The 20574-nt window shown below is 49.1% G+C and overlaps 2 protein-coding genes across 16 annotated transcripts in view; one reads left to right on the forward strand and one right to left on the reverse strand.

The window, feature by feature from the left end:
- Positions 1-20574, forward strand: part of cfap100 (cilia and flagella associated protein 100) — a 118496-nt gene that overhangs the window by 61377 nt on the left and 36545 nt on the right. The window lies entirely within an intron of this gene.
- uroc1 (urocanate hydratase 1) overlaps positions 16562-20574 on the reverse strand; it is a 135332-nt gene continuing 131319 nt past the window's right edge. For 14 of the 15 annotated variants that reach the window (XM_052017447.1, XM_052017461.1, XM_052017459.1 and 11 more), the window contains exons 19-20: positions 17986-18085; positions 16562-17780 (exon numbers count right to left, since the gene is read on the reverse strand). In XM_052017447.1, coding sequence (XP_051873407.1) covers positions 17640-17780; positions 17986-18085 — 241 coding nt within the window. In that variant the 3' untranslated portion in view covers positions 16562-17639. The remainder of the gene's footprint in view (positions 17781-17985; positions 18086-20574) is intronic. The other variant, XM_052017454.1, reaches the window with a different exon arrangement.

Here is a 20574-nt window from a genome sequence, read left to right on the forward strand (position 1 = left end):
CTCCCAGGGACTTGAAGCTCTCAACCCTCTCGACCTCAGCACCATTGAAGTAGACAGGTTCAGGTACACCGCCCCCTTTCCTGAAGTTAATGACCAGCTCTTTCGATAAGATTTCTCTATTAGTCACATGTACATCAAAACACACAGTGAAATGCATCTTTTGCGTAGAGTATTCTGGGGGCAGCCCGCAAGTGTCGCCACGCTTCCGGCACCAACATAGCATGCCCGGCACTTTCTAACCTGTACGTCTTTGGAATGTGGGAGGAAACCAGAGCACCCGAAGGAAACCCACGTAGACACGGGGAGAACATACAAACTCCTCACAGACAGCGGCGGGAATTGAACCCAGGTCACTGGCGCTGTAGTAGCGTTACACTACCGTGCCTGCTGACATTGACATTCAGCAATGTTTTGTTGACATTGAGGGAAAGGTTGTTGTCATGACACCATTCCACTAAGCTCTCTATCTCCTTCCTGTACCCCGACTCATCGCTGTTTGAGATACGGCCTACAACGGTGGTATCATCTGCAAACTTGTAGATGGAGTTAGAGCAGAATCTGGCCACACAGTCATGAGTGTATAGGGAGTAGAGTAGAGGGCTGAAGACACAGCCTTGTGGGGCACCAGTGTTGAGAATAATCGTGCTGGAGATATTGCTGCCTATCCTCACTGACTGCAGTCTGTTTGTTAGAAAGTCAAGGATCCAGTTACAGAGGGAGGTGTTGAGTCCCACATCTAGGAGTTTGGTGACAAGCTTACTTGGGCTTATTGTATTGAAGGCAGAGCTGTAGTCAATAAACAATAGTCTAACGTAGCCTGAAAGCATGTACCACCTGGCTCAAGGACAGCTTCTATCCCGCTGTTATAATGTTGAACAGTCCCCGGTACAATAAGATGGACTCGACCTCACAATCTACCTCATTATGGCTTTGCACCTTATTGTCTGCCTTTCTCTGCAACTGTAACGCTTTATTCTGCATTCTGTTGTTGTTTTTACCTTGTACTACCTTGACGTACTGTTATAATGAAATAATCTTTATGGATGGCATGCAAAAGTTTTTCACTGTACCTTGGTACATCTGCCAATTTACCATTAAACCCCTCAAGAGCAAGATGACCATTCAACCTCTTCACCTACAATCATAAAAATCAGGCTCTGACCCACCCTACACAACTTCCACAAAGAGCTGTTGATGACCCCAGCCTCCAAACACAGAATCATCGTCAGATATTCAGCAGGAGATACAAGCAGTAGGCCATTCGGACCATCTCTCTGCTGCACCATTCATCAACAGAGCTAATCTTCTATCTCAAGGCCATCTTCCTGCACTCACATGTTCTGTGGTTCCCTTAACACATAGAAATCTATCCATCGCCGTCTTGAATATGGAGACACAAGAGACTGCAGATGCTGGAATCTGCAGCAACACATGGAAAGCTGGAACTCAGCAGGTCAGGCAGCATCTGTAGAGGGAAGTGGACAGTCGATAATTTCAGGTGGAGACCTTTCACCTAGACCAAGGTTCACTGATCCCGACTGTTGAGGGAGATTTCTAAAAAGCATCCTTCTACCACTACCCTCTGCCTCCTATCACCAAGCTACTTCTGGGTCCAATTAGGCAGTTCATCCAGGAACCCTTCACCAGTCCAGATGAAGGGTCTCAACCCAAAACATTGACTGTCTACTTCCCTCCATAGATGCTGCCTGACCTGCCAAGTTCCTCCAGTGTTCTGTGTGTTGCAACGATCTTGAATAGACCCAGTGACTCGAGTCTCTACAGCCCCCTTGACAGAGAATTCCAAAGATTCTCTGCAATACCTGGGATCAATCCAATGAATCTTTATTGCACTGTTTGGCAGGGACAACTCACTGGTGCACAATATTCCAAATGCAGTCTCACCAGAGCTCAATGTATTCAAGGAAACCTGGACATCACCATGTCTTCCTCTCACATTAAATCAGATTATGGCCAAACTAACCACTGCCACAGGCCCTCCCCACTTCCTCTGACCTATTTACACCCAAGTATTCATTGATCTATCTTGAATATATACCAATGAGATGATTTAATCCCATTGCCCACAGGCCCAAGGTTTTCAGCATTGTTTAACCCCTGTTGTGCCATCATTGTTCTATAAATGAACCCTGGTGTACAGCAGAGAAGCAGGTCATTCAAACTTCAGCTCCCTGCTATGATTTCAGGGCATTTTAACCTAAACTGCAGAGAACACAGTCCCGGTGTCCTCACTCTGCTGATTCAGCAAACCCACAGTCCCTGCAACCAGCCTGGCGAATCACCACTGCACTCCCTCCATAATAAATATTCTCAATTGGGTTTATCCAGGTGCAATCCAACTCACATAAACATTTAACAGAGATCCACCACTCTCAGTTTTGAAAGCTCCTGATGATCAGTAGGTTCCGGGTGAAAGTTCCCCCCAAATCTCAGCTTTACTCCCAAGTCAATGGGCAGCTCAATTCTGACTAAACCTTTCTAAACACCCACAGAATCAAGAGCTCCTCTCCATTCCCACTACAAATCCTTTAGCCATTTTAACCCCCTTAGTAAACCAACACCTCCCTTAATGGTCTGCCCAGGGAACACACGTCTGTGCAATATCCTCTCAAACTGTAACCCTTTCAGTCCCAGGATGGTCCTGCTCACTGTGTTGTTCCAGTGGCCAGTGTCTGGGTCCCAGAACACAACACAGTCAGGGAGGGGTTTCTAACCACAACACCAATCCCAACCTTTCAGCTTCCAGTCCACTGCAGATTAAAGCTAGTACTCTATTGCCTGTCCACTCTCCATTGCCATCACCCCCACTGTGATCCCTCCAGGACCCAGGGAGGCAAAGCTCTGACCCAGCAGGGGTTAACTGTACACAGGTGCCACTCTAATTAGCAACTAAGAGTTAATTGTGGCCATCAATGGGAAAACCTGGACTGGATTCTAACATCAGCAGATGAAGAGCACAGTGGAGAACTAATGGAATCAAAATGATTGTTGTCACTAAAGGTTTCAGGGTTCCTAACACAAGGAAACCAGGAAAATTTCAACTGGATCCAGGGCTCAGGATCTGGTCATTATCGCAATTCTATTGTGGGAACCTTGCAGCACACTAGTTCACCCTCACCATTCCTACACCTCATGAACGCATGTCATTGGGAAGTTCCTCTGTTACTACCACTGACAGAGACAGTACTGCATCCCTTCTGCACTGCACCAGGGGCGAGTGTTTCCAGCCTGTCTCCAGAGTCGATCGTCACATTTACCACGGTGACTGGTTGCATCACTGCCTGGTATGGAGGCCCCAATGCACAGATCACAAGAGGCTGCAGAGGGTTGTAGACTCAGCCAGCTCCATCACGGGCACAACCCTCCCCACCATCGAGGACATCTTCAAGAGGTGGTGCCTCAAGAAGGCAGCATCTATCACTGAGGACCCTCACCACCTGGGACATGCCCTCTTCTCATTACTGCCATCAGGGAGGAGGTACAGGAGCCTAAAGATCCACGCTCAATGATTCAGGAACAGCTTCTTCCCCTCCACCATCAGATTTCTGAACCAGATGTCTCATTATTCCTTTTTTTTGCACTATTTATTTATTTTGTAATTTATAGTAATTTTATGCCTTTGCACTGCACCCACAAAACAACACAGTTCACGTCATATAATAAACCTGATCCTGGTTCTGAGGTGGCTGCAAGAACAAAGGGAGTATCTTTGATAGGGAGAGATCAAATGGGTTAATGGAGCAGTTAGAGCAGCAGTTAGCATCAGGTTAAGCTTCTTTGTCTGTGTAACGTGTCGTTAACGGTTCTGTGACATGGTCAGCAGGCCAGACAAACAAAACAGAGGCAGAATGATGGCAGGCAGAAATAACTGGTTCTGATTCAGACCGACAGAAAGACTGAGTTATAGAGGTGGAAAATTCAACATGAATCAGAAGGCCAGGGGGAAGATAGACTCAGAGTTATACAGCAGGAAACAGGTCCCACCTGTCCAGGTCGACCAGGTTGTCTACCTGAGCTCATTCCAGTTGCTGACTTTGGCCCATAGACCGCCAAACCTTTCCTATCCATGGTATCGGTATTCGTTTATTATTGTCACTTGTACTGAGGTACAGTGAAAAACTTGTCTTGCATACCGATTGTACAGGTCAATTCATTACACAGTACAGTTACATTGAGTCAGTACAGAGTGCATTGATGTAGTACAGGTAAAACCAATAACAGTACAGAGTAAAGTGTCACAGCTACAGAGAAAGTGCAGTGCAATAAGGTGCAAGGTCACAACAAGGTAGATCGTGAAGTCAGAGTCCATCTCATTGTATAAGGGAACCATTCAATAGTCTTATCACAGTGGGGTAGAAGCTGTCCTTAAGTCTGGTGGTACGTGCCCTCAGGGCATGGGGTATCTTCTACCCGATGGAAGAGGGGAGAAGAGAGAATGACCCGGGTGGGTGGGGTCTTTGATTATGCCGGCTGCTTCACCAAGGCAGCGAGAGGTAAAGACAGTCCAAGGAGGGGAGGCTGGTGTCCGTGATGCGCTGGGCTGTGTCCACAACTCTCTGCAGTTTCTTGCGGTCCTGGGCAGAGCAGTTGCCGTACCAAGCCGTGATACATCCAGATAGGATGCTTTCTATGGTGCATCAGTAAAAGTTGGTGAGAGCCAAAGGGGACAAACCAAATTTCTTTAGCCTCCTGAGGAAGTAGAGGCGCTGTTGAGCTTTCTTGGTCGTGGCATCTAAGTGATTTGTCCAGGACAGGCTGTTGGTGATGTTCACTCCCAGGAACTTGAAGCTCTCAACCCTCTCGACCTCAGCACCATTGATGTAGACAGGTGCATGTACACCGCCCCCTTTCCTGAAGTCAATGACCAGCTCTTTTGTTTTGTTGACATTGAGGGAAAGGTTGTTGTCATGACACCATTCCACTAAGCTCTCTATCTCCTTCCTGTACCCCGACTCATCACTGTTTGAGATACAGCCTACAATGGTGGTATCATCTGTAAACTTGTAGATGGAGTTAGAGCAGAATCTGGCCACACAGTCGTGAGTGTATAGGGAGTAGAGGGCTGAGGACGCAGCCTTGTGGGGCACCAGTGTTGAGAATAATCGTGCCAGAGGTATTGCTGCTTATCCTCACTGATTGCGGTCTGTTTGTTAGAAAGTCAAGGATCCAGTTACAGAGGGAGGTGTTGAGTCCCAGGTCTTGGAGTTTGGTGACAAGCTTACTTGGGATTATTGTATTGAAGGCAGAGCTGTAGTCAATAAACAATAGTCTAACGTAGGTGTCTCTTGTCTTTTAAACACTGTAATTGTACCCACCTCTGCCACTTCCTGGAAGTTCGTTCCATATACCCACCACCCTCCGAAAAACTTGTCTTTAAATCTACCTCTCTCACCTTAAACCCATGCCCTCTAGCTTTGGACTCCTTTACTCTGGGAAAAAGATAAGAAATTTATTTATTAGTCACACATACATTAAGACACACAGCGAAATGCACCTTTTTGTGTTGGGGCAGCCCGCAAGTGTTGCCACTCTTCCAGCGCCAACATAGCATGCCCACAACTTCCTTTCTGTATCATTTACCTTATCTATTCCCCTCGTGATTTTATAGACCTCTATAAAGTCATCCCTCAGCTTCCTACACTCCACACTCTCCTTATAACTCCAGCCCTCCAGTCCCAGCAACATCCTCATGAACCTTTTCTGCCCCCTCTCCAGCTTAATCACATCCTTCCCATAGCTGGGCGACCAGAACTACGCACAATTCTCCAGGTTTTGATATTTTTGATGATTTTTTGTGATATTTATAGATGACTTAGATGAGGGGGTGGAGGGCTGGGTTAGTAAGTTTGCGGACGACACTAAGATCGGCGGTGTTGTGGATAGTGTGGAGGGCTGTCGGAGCTTACAGAGGGATATTGATAGGATGCAGAGCTGGGCTGACAAGTGGCAGATGGAGTTCAATCCGGAGAAGTGTGAGGTGGTACACTTTGGAAGGACAAACTCCAGGGCAGAGTACAGGGTAAACGGCAAGGTACTTGGCAGTGTGGAGGAGCAGAGGGATCTGGGGGTTCATATTCACAGTTCATTGAAAGTTGCCTCACAGGTGGAAAGAGCAGTTAAGAAGGCCAATGGGATGTTGGCTTTCATAAGTCGCGGGATTGAGTTTAAGAGCCGCGAGGTGATGATGCAGCTTTACAAAACTCTAGTTAGGCCACACTTAGAGTACTGTGTTCAGTTCTGGTCGCGTCATTATAGGAAGGATGTGGAGGCATTGGAGAGGGTGCAGAGGAGATTTACCAGGATGCTGCCTGGATTGGAGAGTATTGAATATGAGGAGAGGCTTAAGGTGCTAGGGCTTTATTCACTGGAAAGGAGGAGGATGAGAGGAGACATGATAGAGGTATATAAAATATTGAGAGGAATAGATAGACAGTCAGCGCCTCCTTCCCAGGGCACCAATGCTCAAGACGAGAGGTCATGGCTTTAAGGTTATGGGTGGGAGGTTCAGGGGAGATGTCAGAGGGAGGTTTTTCACCCAGAGAGTGGTTGGTGCATGGAATGCACTGCCTGGGGTGGTGGTGGAGGCAGATACATTGAACAGGTTCAAGAGCTTGTTGGATAGGCACATGGAGGAACGTGAGATAGAGGGATATGCGGGAGGAAGGGGTTAGGTAGTGTGAGGGTGGTCTGATGGATGGCACGACACGGTGGGCCGAAGGGCCTGTTTTGTGCTGTATGGTTCTATGGTTTCACCAATGTCTTGTACAGCTGTAACATGACGTCCCAGCTCTTGTACTCAGTGCCTTGACTGATCAAAGCCAGCGTGCCAAACACCTTCGTCACCACCCTGTCTACCCATGTCACCACTTTCAGGAACTATGTACCTGTAGCCCTAGATCTGTCTGTCCTACAACACTCCCCAGGGTCCTGTCCTCATTATTCCCCTTGATCACCTCATTCATGAGACCCGATTTCCCACACACAAACGCATGCTGACTGTCCCTAACTAGAGCTTGCCTTTTCCAATGCAGGTAGATTCTGTCCCTCAGAATCCCCTCCGGTAATTTTACCACCACTGGTGTTAGGGTCACCAGTCTGTAGTTCCCTGGCCTGTCCATGCTGCCCTCCTTAAATAAAGACACAACATCAGCCACCCTCCGGTCTTCCGAGACGTCACTCATTGCTAAGGGTCCCTACAATTTCTTCCCTGGCTTCCCACTTGTCCTAGAATGCACCTTAGGATGAGGTGTTGTTCCTTGTTGGGCCTCATTGTAACACCGGTCACCCAGTCTGTGTGTTTCTCCAGTGTAGAGGAGAGCACAGTGTGAACACCCAATGCAGGACACTGGGTTGGAGGAAGTGAGTCACTGCTTCACCTGGAAGGAGTGTTTGGGTTCCTGGGTGGTGGGAAGGGACGAGGTGAGAGGGCAGGTGTGGCATCGCCTGTGGTTGCTGGGGAAAGCGCCGTCCAATGCAGAGTGGTAAGCTGGAGATGGAAGATTGGACCCGGATCTCACAAAGAGAGCGACCCCTTTGAAAAGCTGTGGGGGGGGGGGGGGGGGGGGGGGAGGGTGTTTCCAGCATTGTCTACTTTGGTTCCCGACTTCAACTTCTCCAGCCAGGATAGGATTTGAACACTCAGAGCTGGCAAGTAAATTACTGACTGTCCTGCCACGTTTTAGTTCCTTTTGGATTAAGAGAAGATCTTTATCAGTCGCACGTACATCGAAACACACGGTGAAATGCATCGTCTGCGTAGAGTGTGCTGGGGGCAGCCCGCAAGTGTCGCCACGCTTCCAGCGCCAACATGGCACGCCCACAACTTCCTAACCCGTACGTCTTTGGAATGTGGTACGAAACCGGAGCACCCGGAGGAAACCCACGCAGACACGGGGAGAACATACAAACTCCTTACAGACAGCGGCGGGAATTGAACCCGTGTTGCCGGTGCTGTAAAGCGCTACACTAACCGTTACACTGCCGTGCTGGCCTTGGGGGAAAACGATATCAGTTTCCTCCCATAGGTCTGTTGGAACAGGGGCTTTGATTTTCTTATTATTCATTCACCAGCATTTATTGTCCATCCCTGACAGCCCCTGCTGGTTGTGAGTTGCCCCAGTGCAGGGTTTGAACCTGAAACGCTCACACTTTCGGTTGAGTTCCTCCTGCACATTGTTTGTTGCGCCTTCTTGAGGTCCTTCTGGTGAGAGGAGCTTCCACGGCACTGGTGGGGAGGGAGCTCCAGGGTTTAGACCCAGTGACGGTGAAGGAACAGTGACATATTTCCAAATAAGGATGGTCCATAACTTGGAGAGGGGGGTCACGACCCGAGGCGTCGACTGTCTATTTCCCTCCACAGATGCTGCCTGACCAGCTGAGTTCCTCCAGCAGCTCGTATGTTGTATCTTCCAGACTTGATATCAAATTTTTCCAACTTTTTGTGACTCACCTTCTCTGCATCATAGCTGGCATGTTGGAAATGGCCAGTTATCTCTGAATACTTGCTGTTTACTTCCCTCCATTAGCACAGCCTCACCTACCGGGTATGTCTGACAGCCTTGCTATTTGCAACACATTAACTGTCCCACTTACCGAATAGTCCCGAAGAACCTAAAGAACTTTACTCCCCAGCTACCTTAGCCTCCCATCCATCCCTCTCCCACCTTCTCCACAACTTTGGATGCATCACGGCTTGGTACGGCAACTGCTCTGCCTGTGACCACAAGAAACTGTAGAGAGTTGTGGACACAGCTCAGCACATCATGGAAACCAGCCTCCCCTCCATAGACTCTGTCTACACCTCTCGCTGCCTCGGTAAAGCAGCCAACATAATCAAAGACCCCACCCACCCCGGACATTCTCTCTTCTCCCCCCTCCCATTGGGCAGAAGATACAAAATCCTGAAAGCACGTACCACCAGGCTCAAGGACAGCTTCTATCCCGCTGTTATAAGACTATTGAACTGTTCCCTAATATGATAAGACTCTTGACCTCACAATCCAACTTGTTATGGCCTTATTGTCTGCCTGCTCTGCACTTTCTCTGTAGCTGTTACACTTTATTCTGCATTCTGTATTGTTTTACCTTGTGCTACCTCAATGTACTGATGTAATGACTTGATCTGCATGGACGGCATGCAAAGCAAAGTTTTTCACTGTACCTCGGTACAATTGACAATAATAAACCAATTCCAATTCCAAACCTGCAGGAGGTGGTGTACCCCTGCCCCCGCTGGGAGGGGTGGTGGGTTTGGGAGGTGCTGTCAGAGTAGCCTGTCTGAGTAACTGCAGTGCGTTGTGTAGACGGTGCACACTGCGGCCCCTGTGCGCTGGTGGTGGAGGGAGGGGGTGTTTAGGGGGCTGGGTGGGGTGCTGAATGAGCGGCTGCTCTGTCCTGGGTGGTGTTAAGTTTCTCGAGAGTGGAGAGTGTGTAGGTGTAGGTGACTTGTGTAGGTGTGATGTTTCACTAATCTGTGCAGTTGTGGAAGGGACACAGTAAAACCTCGATAACTTGGCATGCTCAGGGCTTTGGTGATGTCGGGCGGGAATATTTTCTGGAGTATTGGATATCAATTCTATTTATAACCCAACATGCTGTAAGTTTATTTATTTGATGACGAGGGATGGGATCGTGGGAACTGGGGCCCTGGCAAATGGGGAGAGAATGAGGATAAAATCACCTGGTGATCAGATGCCAAACCGTCGGGATTTTCTGAGTGATGGGTGTACTTGAGGAAGAACTGGTTACCCAGTTAAAAACTTGTGATATCCTACAGCTAGCCCATGAAGGATGTGATATTCACGGGATAAATCCAAATACAAACAAATGGAACAGCCAGGGACAAATAGATTGTTTCGCAGAACGCCTGCGCTCCGTCCGTAACCGCGATCTGCGTCTCCCCGTCGCCGGTCACTTCAACTCCCCCTCCCACACTGTCACTGATACGTCAGTCCTCGGCCTCCTCCACCACCAGGAGAATTCCAAGCGCAAACTGGAGGAACAGCTCCTCATTTTCTGTCTTGGAACCTTGCAGCCTGACGGCACGAACATTGAATTCTCCCACTTTAGGTAATTCCCACCCACACCCCCCTTCCCCACAACACCCTCCCCCCCTCACCAGGCCTCTTCTCTTCTTCCCTTTCCTAGCCTCTATCTCTTTTTCCTCTCTCCTTACCTGTGACCCATCCCCCGGTGGATCTGCTCTCCCCTCCTCCCCCGCACCTCCCGATCACTATCTCTTACCTGCATCTACCTATCACCACCCTGTGCCCACCTCACCTCCCCCCTTTTGTCCACCTATCACTGCTCTGCTTTTCCCTCCTATATATTGGGCTTCCCCTTTTCCTATCTTCAGTCCTGAAGAAGGGTCCTGACCCGAAACGTTGACCGCCTGCTTTTCTCCACGGGTGCTGCCTGGCCTGCTGAGTTCCTCCAGCATCAGAGTGTTTGCCATCTAGATTCCAGCATCTGCAGTCCTTTGTTTCTCTAGTGGAACCATCCATGATTAACTTGTTAACACCAACACCTTTCGCAGCAGGACTGGGTCTGCTCTCTCATCCCATCCCCTGGGGAAAATTGGTCTGTGTACTACACACTTAAACATTTGATTCACCAAGGTCATAGAGCACTACGGCACAGAAACAGGCCCTTTGACCCACCTAGTCCATGCTGACCTGATCTACTGCCTAATCCCATCTCCCTGCACCCAGACCATATCCCTCCAAACCCCTCCCATCCATGCACCTATCCAAACTTCTCTTAAATGTTACAATTGAACCCGCATCCACCACTTCCGCTGGCAGCTCGTTCCACACTCGCACCACCCTCTGAGTGAAGAAGTTCCCCCTCAGATCTCAGATTGGCCTTCCTCCAGATCATAATCTTAACCCAAGGACCAGTCCTGTCCTTTTCCATAATTATCTTGAAACTAATGGAATTATGATCACTAGATCCAAAGTGTTCCCCTACACTCACTTCTGTCACCTGCCCTGTCTCATTCCCTAAGGGGGAGATCCAGTATCACATTCTCTCTAGTTGGGACCTCTACATACTGATCAAGGAAACTTTAGAACCATAGAACCATAGACAACTACAGCACAGAAAACAGGCCATTTGGCCCTTCTAGTCTGTGCCGAAACATTATTCCGCTAGTCCCATTTACCTGCCCCCAGTCCATACCCCTCCAGACCTCTCTCGTCCATGTATCTATCCAACTTACTCTTAAAAGTTAAGAGCGAGCCCACATTTACCACATCAGATGGCAGCCCGTTCCACATTCCCACCACTCTTTGAGTGAAGAAGTTCCCCCTAATGTTCCCCCTATATCTTTCCCCTTTCACCCTAAAACCATGTCCTCTCGTACTTATCTCTCCTAATCTAGGTGGAAAGAGCCGACTTGCATCTACCCTGTCTATGCCCCTCATCATTTTATAAACCTCTATCAAATCTCCCCTCAATCTTCTCCGCTCCAAGGAATAAAGTCCTAACATGCTCAGTCTTTCCCTGTAACTCAACTCCTGAAGACCCGACAACATTCTTGTAAATCTCCTCTGCACTCTTTCAATCTTACCGACATCCTTCCTGTAGTTCGGCAACCAGAACTGCACACAATATTCTAAATTTGGTCTCACCAATGACTTATACAACCTCACCAAAACATTCCAACTCCTATACTCAATACTTTGATTTATAAATGCCAGGATGCCAAAAGCCTTTTTTACAACCCTGTCTACCTGTGACGCCACTTTCAGGGAATTCTGTATCTGAACTCCCAGATCCCTTTGTTCCTCCGCACTCCTCAGTGCCCTACCATTTACTGTGTATGTCCTGCCTTAATTTGTCCTTCCAAAATGCAACACCTCACACTTGTCTGCATTAAATTCCATCTGCCATTTTCTGGACCATTTTTCCATTTGGTCCAGATCCCTCTGCAAGCTTTGAAAGCCTCCCTCGCTGTCCACAACGCCTCCAATCTTAGTGTCATCCGCAAACTTACTAATCCAATTTACCACATTATCGTCTAGATCATTGACATAGACAACAAACAACAATGGCCCCAGCACAGATCCCTGAGGCACACCACTAGTCACAGGCCTCCAATCTGAGAAACAACCATCCACAACCACTCTCTGTCTTCTCCCACTCAGCCAAATTCCAATCCAGTTTACAACCTTTCCATGGATACCCATTGACTGAACCTTCTGAACTAACCTCCCATGTGGGACCTTGTCAAGGGCCTTACTAAAGTCCATGTAGACAACATCCACAGCCTTACCTTCATCTACTTTCTTAGTGACCTCCACAAAAAACTCCACAAGATTCGTTAAACATGATCTACCACGCACAAAGCCATGCTGACTATCCTTAATCAACCCTTGGCTGTCCAAATACTTATATGTCCTCTCTCTCAGAACACCTTCCAATAATTTACCCACTACTGATGTCAGGCTCACTGGCCTGTAATTACCTGGTTTACTCTTCAAGCCTTTCTTAAACAATGGAACAACATGAGCTACCTCCAGTCCTCTGGCACCGCACCCGTGGCTAAGGACATTTGAAATATATCTGCCAGGGCCCCTGCAATTTCTACACTAGTCTCTCTCAAGGTCCGAGGAAATATCTTGTCAGGCCCTGGGGATTTATCTAGCTTTATTTGCTGTAAAGCATCAAGTACCTCCTCCTTTTTAATCTCTATATGTTCCATGACACTAGTGCTTGCTTCCCTTCCTTCCATATCCACGATGCCAGTTTCCTGAGTAAATACTGATGCAAAAAAACTGTTTAAGATCTCCCCCATCTCCTGAGGCCCCACACATAGACGACCACTCTGATCTTCTAGGGGACCAATTCTGTCTCTTACTATCCTTTTGCTCTTAATATACCTGTAGAAACCCTTTGGGTTTACCTTCACATTATCTGCCAAAGCAGCCTCATGTCTTCTTTTTGCCTTCCTGATTTCCTTTTTTAGTATTTTCTTACATTTCCTATGCTCTTCAAGTACCTCATCCGTTCCTAGTTGTCTATACCTGCTATACACCTCTCTCTTTTTCTTAACCAGCTCACCAATATCCCTTGAAAACCAAGGTTCCCTATGCTTGTTACCCTTGCCCTTAATCCTGACAGGGACATACAAACTCTGCACTCTCAAAATTTCATCTTTGAAGGCTTTCCATTTACTGAGCACATCCTTGCCAGAAAATAACTTATCCCAATCTACCCTACCTAGATCCTTTCTCATTTCCACAAAATTGGCCTTTCTCCAATTTAGAACCTCCACTCGAGGACCAGACCTGTCCTTATCCATAATTATCTTGAAACTAATTGCATTATGGTCACTGGACCCAAAACGCTCACCTACACATACTTCTGTCACCTGACCTGCCTGGTTTTCTAATAGGAGATCAAGTATTGCATTCTCTCTCATTGGTATCTCTATATATTGATTTAGAAAACTTTCCTGAACACATTTGACAAATTCCAAGCCATCCAACCCTTTCACAGTGTGGGAGTCCCAGTCAATATGTGGAAAGTTAAAATCCCCGACTATTACAACTTTCTGTTTCTTACATCGGTCTGCTATCTCCCTACAGATTTGTTCCTCCAATTCTCTCTGACTATTGGGCGGTCTATAATACAACCCTATTAGTGTGGCCACACCTTTCCTGTTCCTCAGCTCCACCCATATGGCCTCTGTAGACGAGCCCTCTGGGTTGTCCTGTCTACGCACGGCTGTGATCTGTTCCCTGACCAGTAACGCCACTCCTCCCCCTTTCATCCCTCCCCCTCTATCACGTCTGAAACAACGGAAGCCCGGAACATTAAGCTGCCAGTCCTGCCCCTCCTTCAACCATGTCTTACTGATAGCAATAACATCGTAATCCCACGTGCCAATCCACGCCCTAAACTCATCCGCCTTACCTACAATACTCCTTGCATTGAAATAGATGCACCTGAGAACATTTCTATCATGTACAAACCTTTGATTTCTGTCCATACCTGCAGACCTCACACGATCATTTTCCTCCTCACTTTCTTCTCTAACACTCTGGTTCCCCTCCCCCTGCAAATCTAGTTTAAACCCACCTGGAGCAGCACTGGCAAACCTACCCGCAAGTATGTTAGTCCCCTTCCAGTTCAGGTGTAAACCGCCCCTTCGGAACAGATCCCACCTTCCCTGGAACAAAGCCCAATTATCCAGAAACCTGAAGCCCTCCCTCCTGCACCAACTCCTTAGCCACGTATTTAGCTGCATGATCCTCCTATTTCTAGCCTCACTAGCACGTGGCACTGGTAGCAATCCTGAGATTGCAACCTTGGAGGACCTGTCCTTCAACTTTGCACCTAATTCCCTAAACTCTCTTTGCAGGACCTCCTCCTCCTTCCTATCCACGTCATTGGTCCCAACATGGACCACGACATCTGCCTGCTCAACCTCCCTCCTGAGAATATCAAGAACTCGATCTGAGATATCATGGACCCTGGCACCAGGGAGGCAACAGACCATCCGGGATTCTCGATCTCTCCCACAGAATCTCCCATCTGCCCCCCTAACTATTGAATCCCCTATCACTACTGCTCTCCTCTTTACCCTCCCTCCTATCTGAGATGAGGGTCCCACCTCGGGTGCCAGAGACTCGACCACTACAACTTGTCCCTGGTAGGTCGTCCCCACCAGCAGTATCCAGAACGGTATACTTATAGTTGAATGGAACGGCCACAGGGGTGCTCTGCTCCTTCTGTCTAATCCCCTTCCCTTTCCTAACAGTCACCCAGCTACCTGCCTCCTGACTTTTAGGTGTAACTATCTCCCTGAAACTCCTATCTATGTCTGCCTCTACCTCCCGAATGATCCGAAGTTCATCCAGCTCCAGCTCCAGTTCCCCAGGAGCTGCAGCTGGATGCACCTTTTACAGGTGTAGTCATCAGGGACAAGCGTGCTGACCCTGACTTCCCACATACTGTATTCGGAGCACACAACTGCCCGAGCTGCTGCCTTTATTACCCAATCCGATTTTAATTAGCTTAAAGGAACTTACCAGCCTTACCTCTTAGGGTGCTAGCTCTTCCTCAGCCTCTGCTCGCCAAAGCCTCTTGAGCCAAAGCCTCAAGGCTCCCCTCCTACCCTGAGCCTCTCACACACTGGCCGCTGCTCTTATTACCCCTCCTGATATTCTACTTAAATATTTATCACAGATAACAGGTAACCTTTGCCTACCTACCAGCTACTCACCTGCCTTACCCCTTTTCACCGAAGCCCTTTGAGCCAAAGCCCAGAACACTCTGCTCCCACTCACTCCGCTGCCCGCTCCGACGCTGCCCGCTCTATAGGCGGTTGGCTTTTTAAACTGCCCGCGCCGCGCCTGTGCAGTCCAGCCCCCACTCGACCACTAAAAACTTTTAAAACACTTATAAAAAATAAAAAATACTAACCCTAGTAAATTCTAACCCTATTAAAAACTAAGCCTTATACTTCAAACTTAATAAAAAGAAAAACTTATCTGCTCCGAAGTGAAGCCCACGAAGCCTCCGTTTTTTTTCCTGAACACATTTGACAAACTCAATCCCAACCAGTTCTTTAACAGTATGGGAGTCCCATCAATATGTGGAAAGTTAAAATCACCTACTATCGCAACTTTATATTTCCTGCAACTGTCTGCTATCTCTCTACAAAGTTCCTCCTCTAAATCCCGCTGACCATCGGAAGGTCTATAATATAGTCCCATTAACATGGTCGTCCCTTTTTTATTCCTCAACTCCACCCAAATTGCCTGGGTAGTCGAGCCCTCCAGTACGTCCTCTCTGAGCACTGCTGTGACATTTTCCCTGCTGAGTAATGTCACCCCTCCCCCTTTAATACCTCCCCCTCTATCATGTCTGAAACAACGGAACCCCAGAACATTGAGCTGCCAGTCCTGCCCCTCCTGCGACCAGGTCTCACTCGTGGCTACGACATCATAATTCTACATGCTGATCCGCGCTCTTGAGTTCACCTGCCTCACCTACAATACTCCCTGCATTGAAATAGACCCATCTCAGGACATTCCTCCCACCAGGCTCATCAACCTGTCGATTTCTCTCTGCTTAGCATCTACTTTCCCCACAGCCCCTCCACCTGCTGCCCTGCCACTCTGGTTCCCACCCCCCTGCAACTCTAGTTTAAACCCCTCCGAGCAGCACCAGCAAACCTTCCCATGAGGATACTGGTCCCCCTCCAGTTCAGGAGCAAACCATCCTGTTTGTGCAGGTCCCACCTGCCCTGGAGGAGAGCCCAATGATCCAAAAATCTGAAGCCCTCCCGGCTGCACCATCTCCTTAGCCACAGAGGTGGCTGGCTAGCAGGTCCCCAGCTCACTGACGTGAACCAGTCTCATGTGGCTCCACACCCTGAAATAAAACTGAATTGTGGAGATTTAACATTATAAATACTGACACAGGATTTTATAACCAGTTATGATGAAGTGAAATATTCCCCAGAGCACGGCAGCCACACTACTCCTGATAATGCAGAGGGGAGGATCGAAGAATAGCTGCTCGCAGAAACAGGTGGTGTAACATCGTTGATTTTTATTTGCGGATTTTTGTGATCTTTTGACCTCAGGGAGTTAACATTCTTGTTAACAAACTTTCTCCTTCTTCTTCTCTTCAATTTATGTGACTTTATCTAAGAGAGGAGGAGATAGTAGGTGACTGAAGAACAACTTAACCTCTACCACATTCTCACCTCACTCTGACTTTTTGTCAGAGGATAGGATCGAATGGGATAGTGTTACCTGGGACAGAATCACCCGGGGGAAAGAACTGATGATGGGAGCATAAGAATTAGGAGATCTACAAGTGGTCCATTTGGCCCCTCAGGTCCACCCTGTCACTCAACAGGATCGTGGATGATGTTTGACCTTGAAGAACTTTCCCGCCTAACCACCATACCCCCAATTCCCCTTATCCCAGTGTCAAGTATTCACAGCTCTCTGAGGGAGAAAATTCCTAAGACTCACACCCTCTGGTTGAAGAAATTCCTCCTTATCTCGGTCCCAGATGGCGGACCCATTATCCTGAGACCACTTGCATCTAAACGTGCCTCATCAGAGGTTGGGTCGACTGGGCCTGTATCCTCTGGCGTCTAGAAGAATGAGGGGAGTCTCACTGAAAATTCTCCACAGCCTGGATGTGGGGAGGGTGTTTCCCATGGCTGAGGAGTGTATGACCAGGGTCACAGTTGATAGATAAGGGATGGTTTGTTTAGGACTGAGATGAGGAGAAATTTCTTCACTCAGAGGATGGTGAACTGTTGGAATCCTCTCCCCCAGAAGCCTGTGGAGTCTCAGTCACTGAGTTCATTCAAAACAAGATTGATAGGATTCTGGGTATTGAGGGAATCGAGGGTAGGGATTGGGCAGGGAAATGGGACTGAGGTAGATCAGCCAATATCTCAATCAATGATGGGGCAAGTTCAAAGGGTCCCGTCCTGGCCCTAGTTATTAGGTCCTTATGATTGAAATTCATGACATTGATTGGTCGAAAATAATGAACCAACAAGGCCAGGCATTCTGTGGTGTGGGGTTTTGACAAGACTGGTTGAGATTGGTTTACGGAAGCCATCAGTTCGGGAGTGGACGCGCTGTCTACCTCCGCAGGGCTCTGTCCAGCATGGCCTCATCCTCCACCCTGTGAGGGAGGGTGACGCTCAGCCCACTGTTCTCCCTCATGGTCCTGCAGATCGTCTGGTAGGCCCCGGCACTGCCCGACCAGCAGCGACGAGCCACCTGCAGCAACAACAAAAAGAACTTGCATTGTGGCAGCTCCGCCAACAAGCCCCCACTGAAGACCCAGTGAAGGGCAACGAGCGCTGCCCAGTGACAGCGAACACACAACGGTACAGCACAGGAACAGGCCCTTCGTCCCACCATGTCTGTGCCAACCATGATGCCAATCTAACTAACCCCATCTGTCTGCACATCTGTCACTCACCCCATTGGACACATCCCAGTTCAGCATCATCCTTGCCCGCTCCTCAGCGTCCTTGGAACCGTTGAGCACCAGTCCGAACCCGCCATTTATCGCCTCTCCCCTGTGTAACAGGAAGGAAGTTGTAAACCAGTGAAGATCTCCCTCCACACCGTCCCATCACACACTCCCAGGGTCAGACACAGGGTGAAGCTCCCTCCACACCGTCCCATCACACACTCCCGGGATCAGACACAGGGTGAAGCTCCCTCCACACCGTCCCATCACACACTCCTGGGGTCAGACACAGGGTGAAGCTCCCTCCACACCGTCCCATCGCACACTCCCGGGATCAGACACAGGGTGAAGCTCCCTCCACACCGTCCCATCACACACTCCCAGGGTCAGACACAGGGTGAAGCTCCCTCCACACCGTCCCATCGCACACTCCTGGGATCAGACACAGGGTGAAGCTCCCTCTACACCGTCCTTATCAATCTTCCACCTATCACTTCGAGCTCTTGCTCCAGCCTTCCCTCTGCCTCTTTTTACTGACTGTCTCCCCTCTATCTTTCAGTCCAGAGGATCGGTTTCAACCCAAAATGCTGATCGCCCATTACCCTCCCCAGATGCTGCTCAACCTGCTGAGTTCCTCCAGTACTTTGCTTACTGCTCCAGATTTCAGCACCTGCTGTGTCTCCCTGTTGGATCTGCTCTGAGGTCAAGGCTATCCACATCCTTAAGATATTTTCCTTTTTGCTTAACCATGACCTCCCCTCCACCACAGTCGAGGTGTCTCATTCTGCTCTCACCTTCTCCTTGAGGACGTCTTGCCCGCTGCTCACCTTTCTCCCAATCTCCTTCGTCACTCAGTGGATCAGCCTCCGTAACTACCGCCACCTTCAACAGCATTCCGCCGCCAAACTCCCCCCCCCCCAGCTTCCTGCATTCCAAAGGGACCGTTCCCTCTGTTCTCCCAGCTCTCCAACCACATCCCTTCCCTGTGCAACTGTGCGGGATACACGACCCGTTGCCTTCCCTCCCCTCCCACCACCCAGGAACCAAACCACCCTTTCGTCGGCCGACGGCAGCCAGAGCTGACAGTGTGGCCTCCTCTACGTTGGAGATACCAAACACAGGCTGGGTGGTCACTCTGCTGAGCGCCACCGTTCAGTCCAGCAGTGACCCTGGGCTTCTTGTTGCCTGCCTCTTTAATTCGCCATCCCACCCCCACTCTGAGCTATCTCTTACATTGCTCCATCGATGTCCAACCAACCTTGAGGAACAGCACTTCATCTTCCAACTGGGCACGATGCAACCTTCAACTCTGGACAGTTTTCGGTAACCCCCCCCCTTTATTCCCAACTGTGGCCGTACCCTTGCTTCAATTTGCCTCTGCATCGTCTTGTTCCCTCTGACAGGTTGTAAAGTAATTGGTACCTTCTCAACCACAGTCTCCACCTCCCTTCACTGCAGCTTAAGGGTCTTTGACCTGGAGTGTTGATGTGGTCAACACTCTTCCCCACCGATGTGACCCGACCTTCTGAGTGGTTCCAGCAGTCTCTGTTTATATTTTGGATTTCCAGCATCTGCAGACTTTGCCCCAGCCTGAAGGAAGACATCACCACTCCTGCACTCAAATCCTCTGGTAACAAAGGCCAACAGACCACTTGCCTTCCTGATCACCTGCTCTCAGTGACCTGCGTACAGGCACACCCAGCTCCCTCTGAATATCAACGCACAAAACAAACTTGTATGCACCAAAATGGATAACTTCACATTCTTCCACATTATTGGCAGGTGGTTAGGAAAGGTTCAGAGGGATATGGGCCAAACGCAGGAACATCGACATTGTGGTCGGCAGGGACAAGTTGGCCAAAGGGCCTGTTCCGTGCTGTGTGACTCCACAAATCTTTTCCATAGGTAGGAGGGAATAGCCTTGTCAGCACAACATTGTGGGCCGAAGGGCCTGTTCTGTGCTGTACTGTTCTGTGTTCTATTTTCCATCTTTTGCCCACGAACTCAGCTGGTCCGTTTCCCTCTGAAGCCTCTTACATTTTCCCTGCTCACAACTGCAACCAGCTTTACATCCACAGTAAATTTGGAATGACGACATTTGGTCCCCTTGGCCAAATCCATGATCGAGGCTGTGACCTGCTGGTCAGGCACCGATCCCTGCGATACCCTCTAGTCGCAGCTTGTCAACCCGAGAAAAGTTTACCCCACCCTCATCACGTCTCAGAGGCGTACAGGAGGAAGGACTCGTCAGACAGCACCTCCCAAACCCACCACCTCCCCCACCCAGAAGGACAAAGGGCAGCAGATGCAGGGAACACCACCCCCTGGGAGTTGGCCACCAACTCACCCCACCACCGACACACGGCAGCAGCAGTGTGGACCATCTACAGGACGCACTGCAGCAACTCACCGAGAGACAGCACCTCCCAAACCCACCACCTCTCCCAGCGAGAAGGACAAGGACAGCAGGAGCACGGAGAACACCAGCCCCTGGGAGTTGCCCTCCAAGCCACACCCCATCCTGACTGGGAAATATATCGCCGTTCCTTCACCGTCACTGGGCCAAATCCTGGAACTCCCTCCCTAACAGCACTG

The sequence above is a fragment of the Pristis pectinata genome, chromosome 6 (assembly GCF_009764475.1).
Source record: "Pristis pectinata isolate sPriPec2 chromosome 6, sPriPec2.1.pri, whole genome shotgun sequence".
NCBI classification, from domain to species: Eukaryota; Metazoa; Chordata; class Chondrichthyes; order Rhinopristiformes; family Pristidae; genus Pristis; species Pristis pectinata.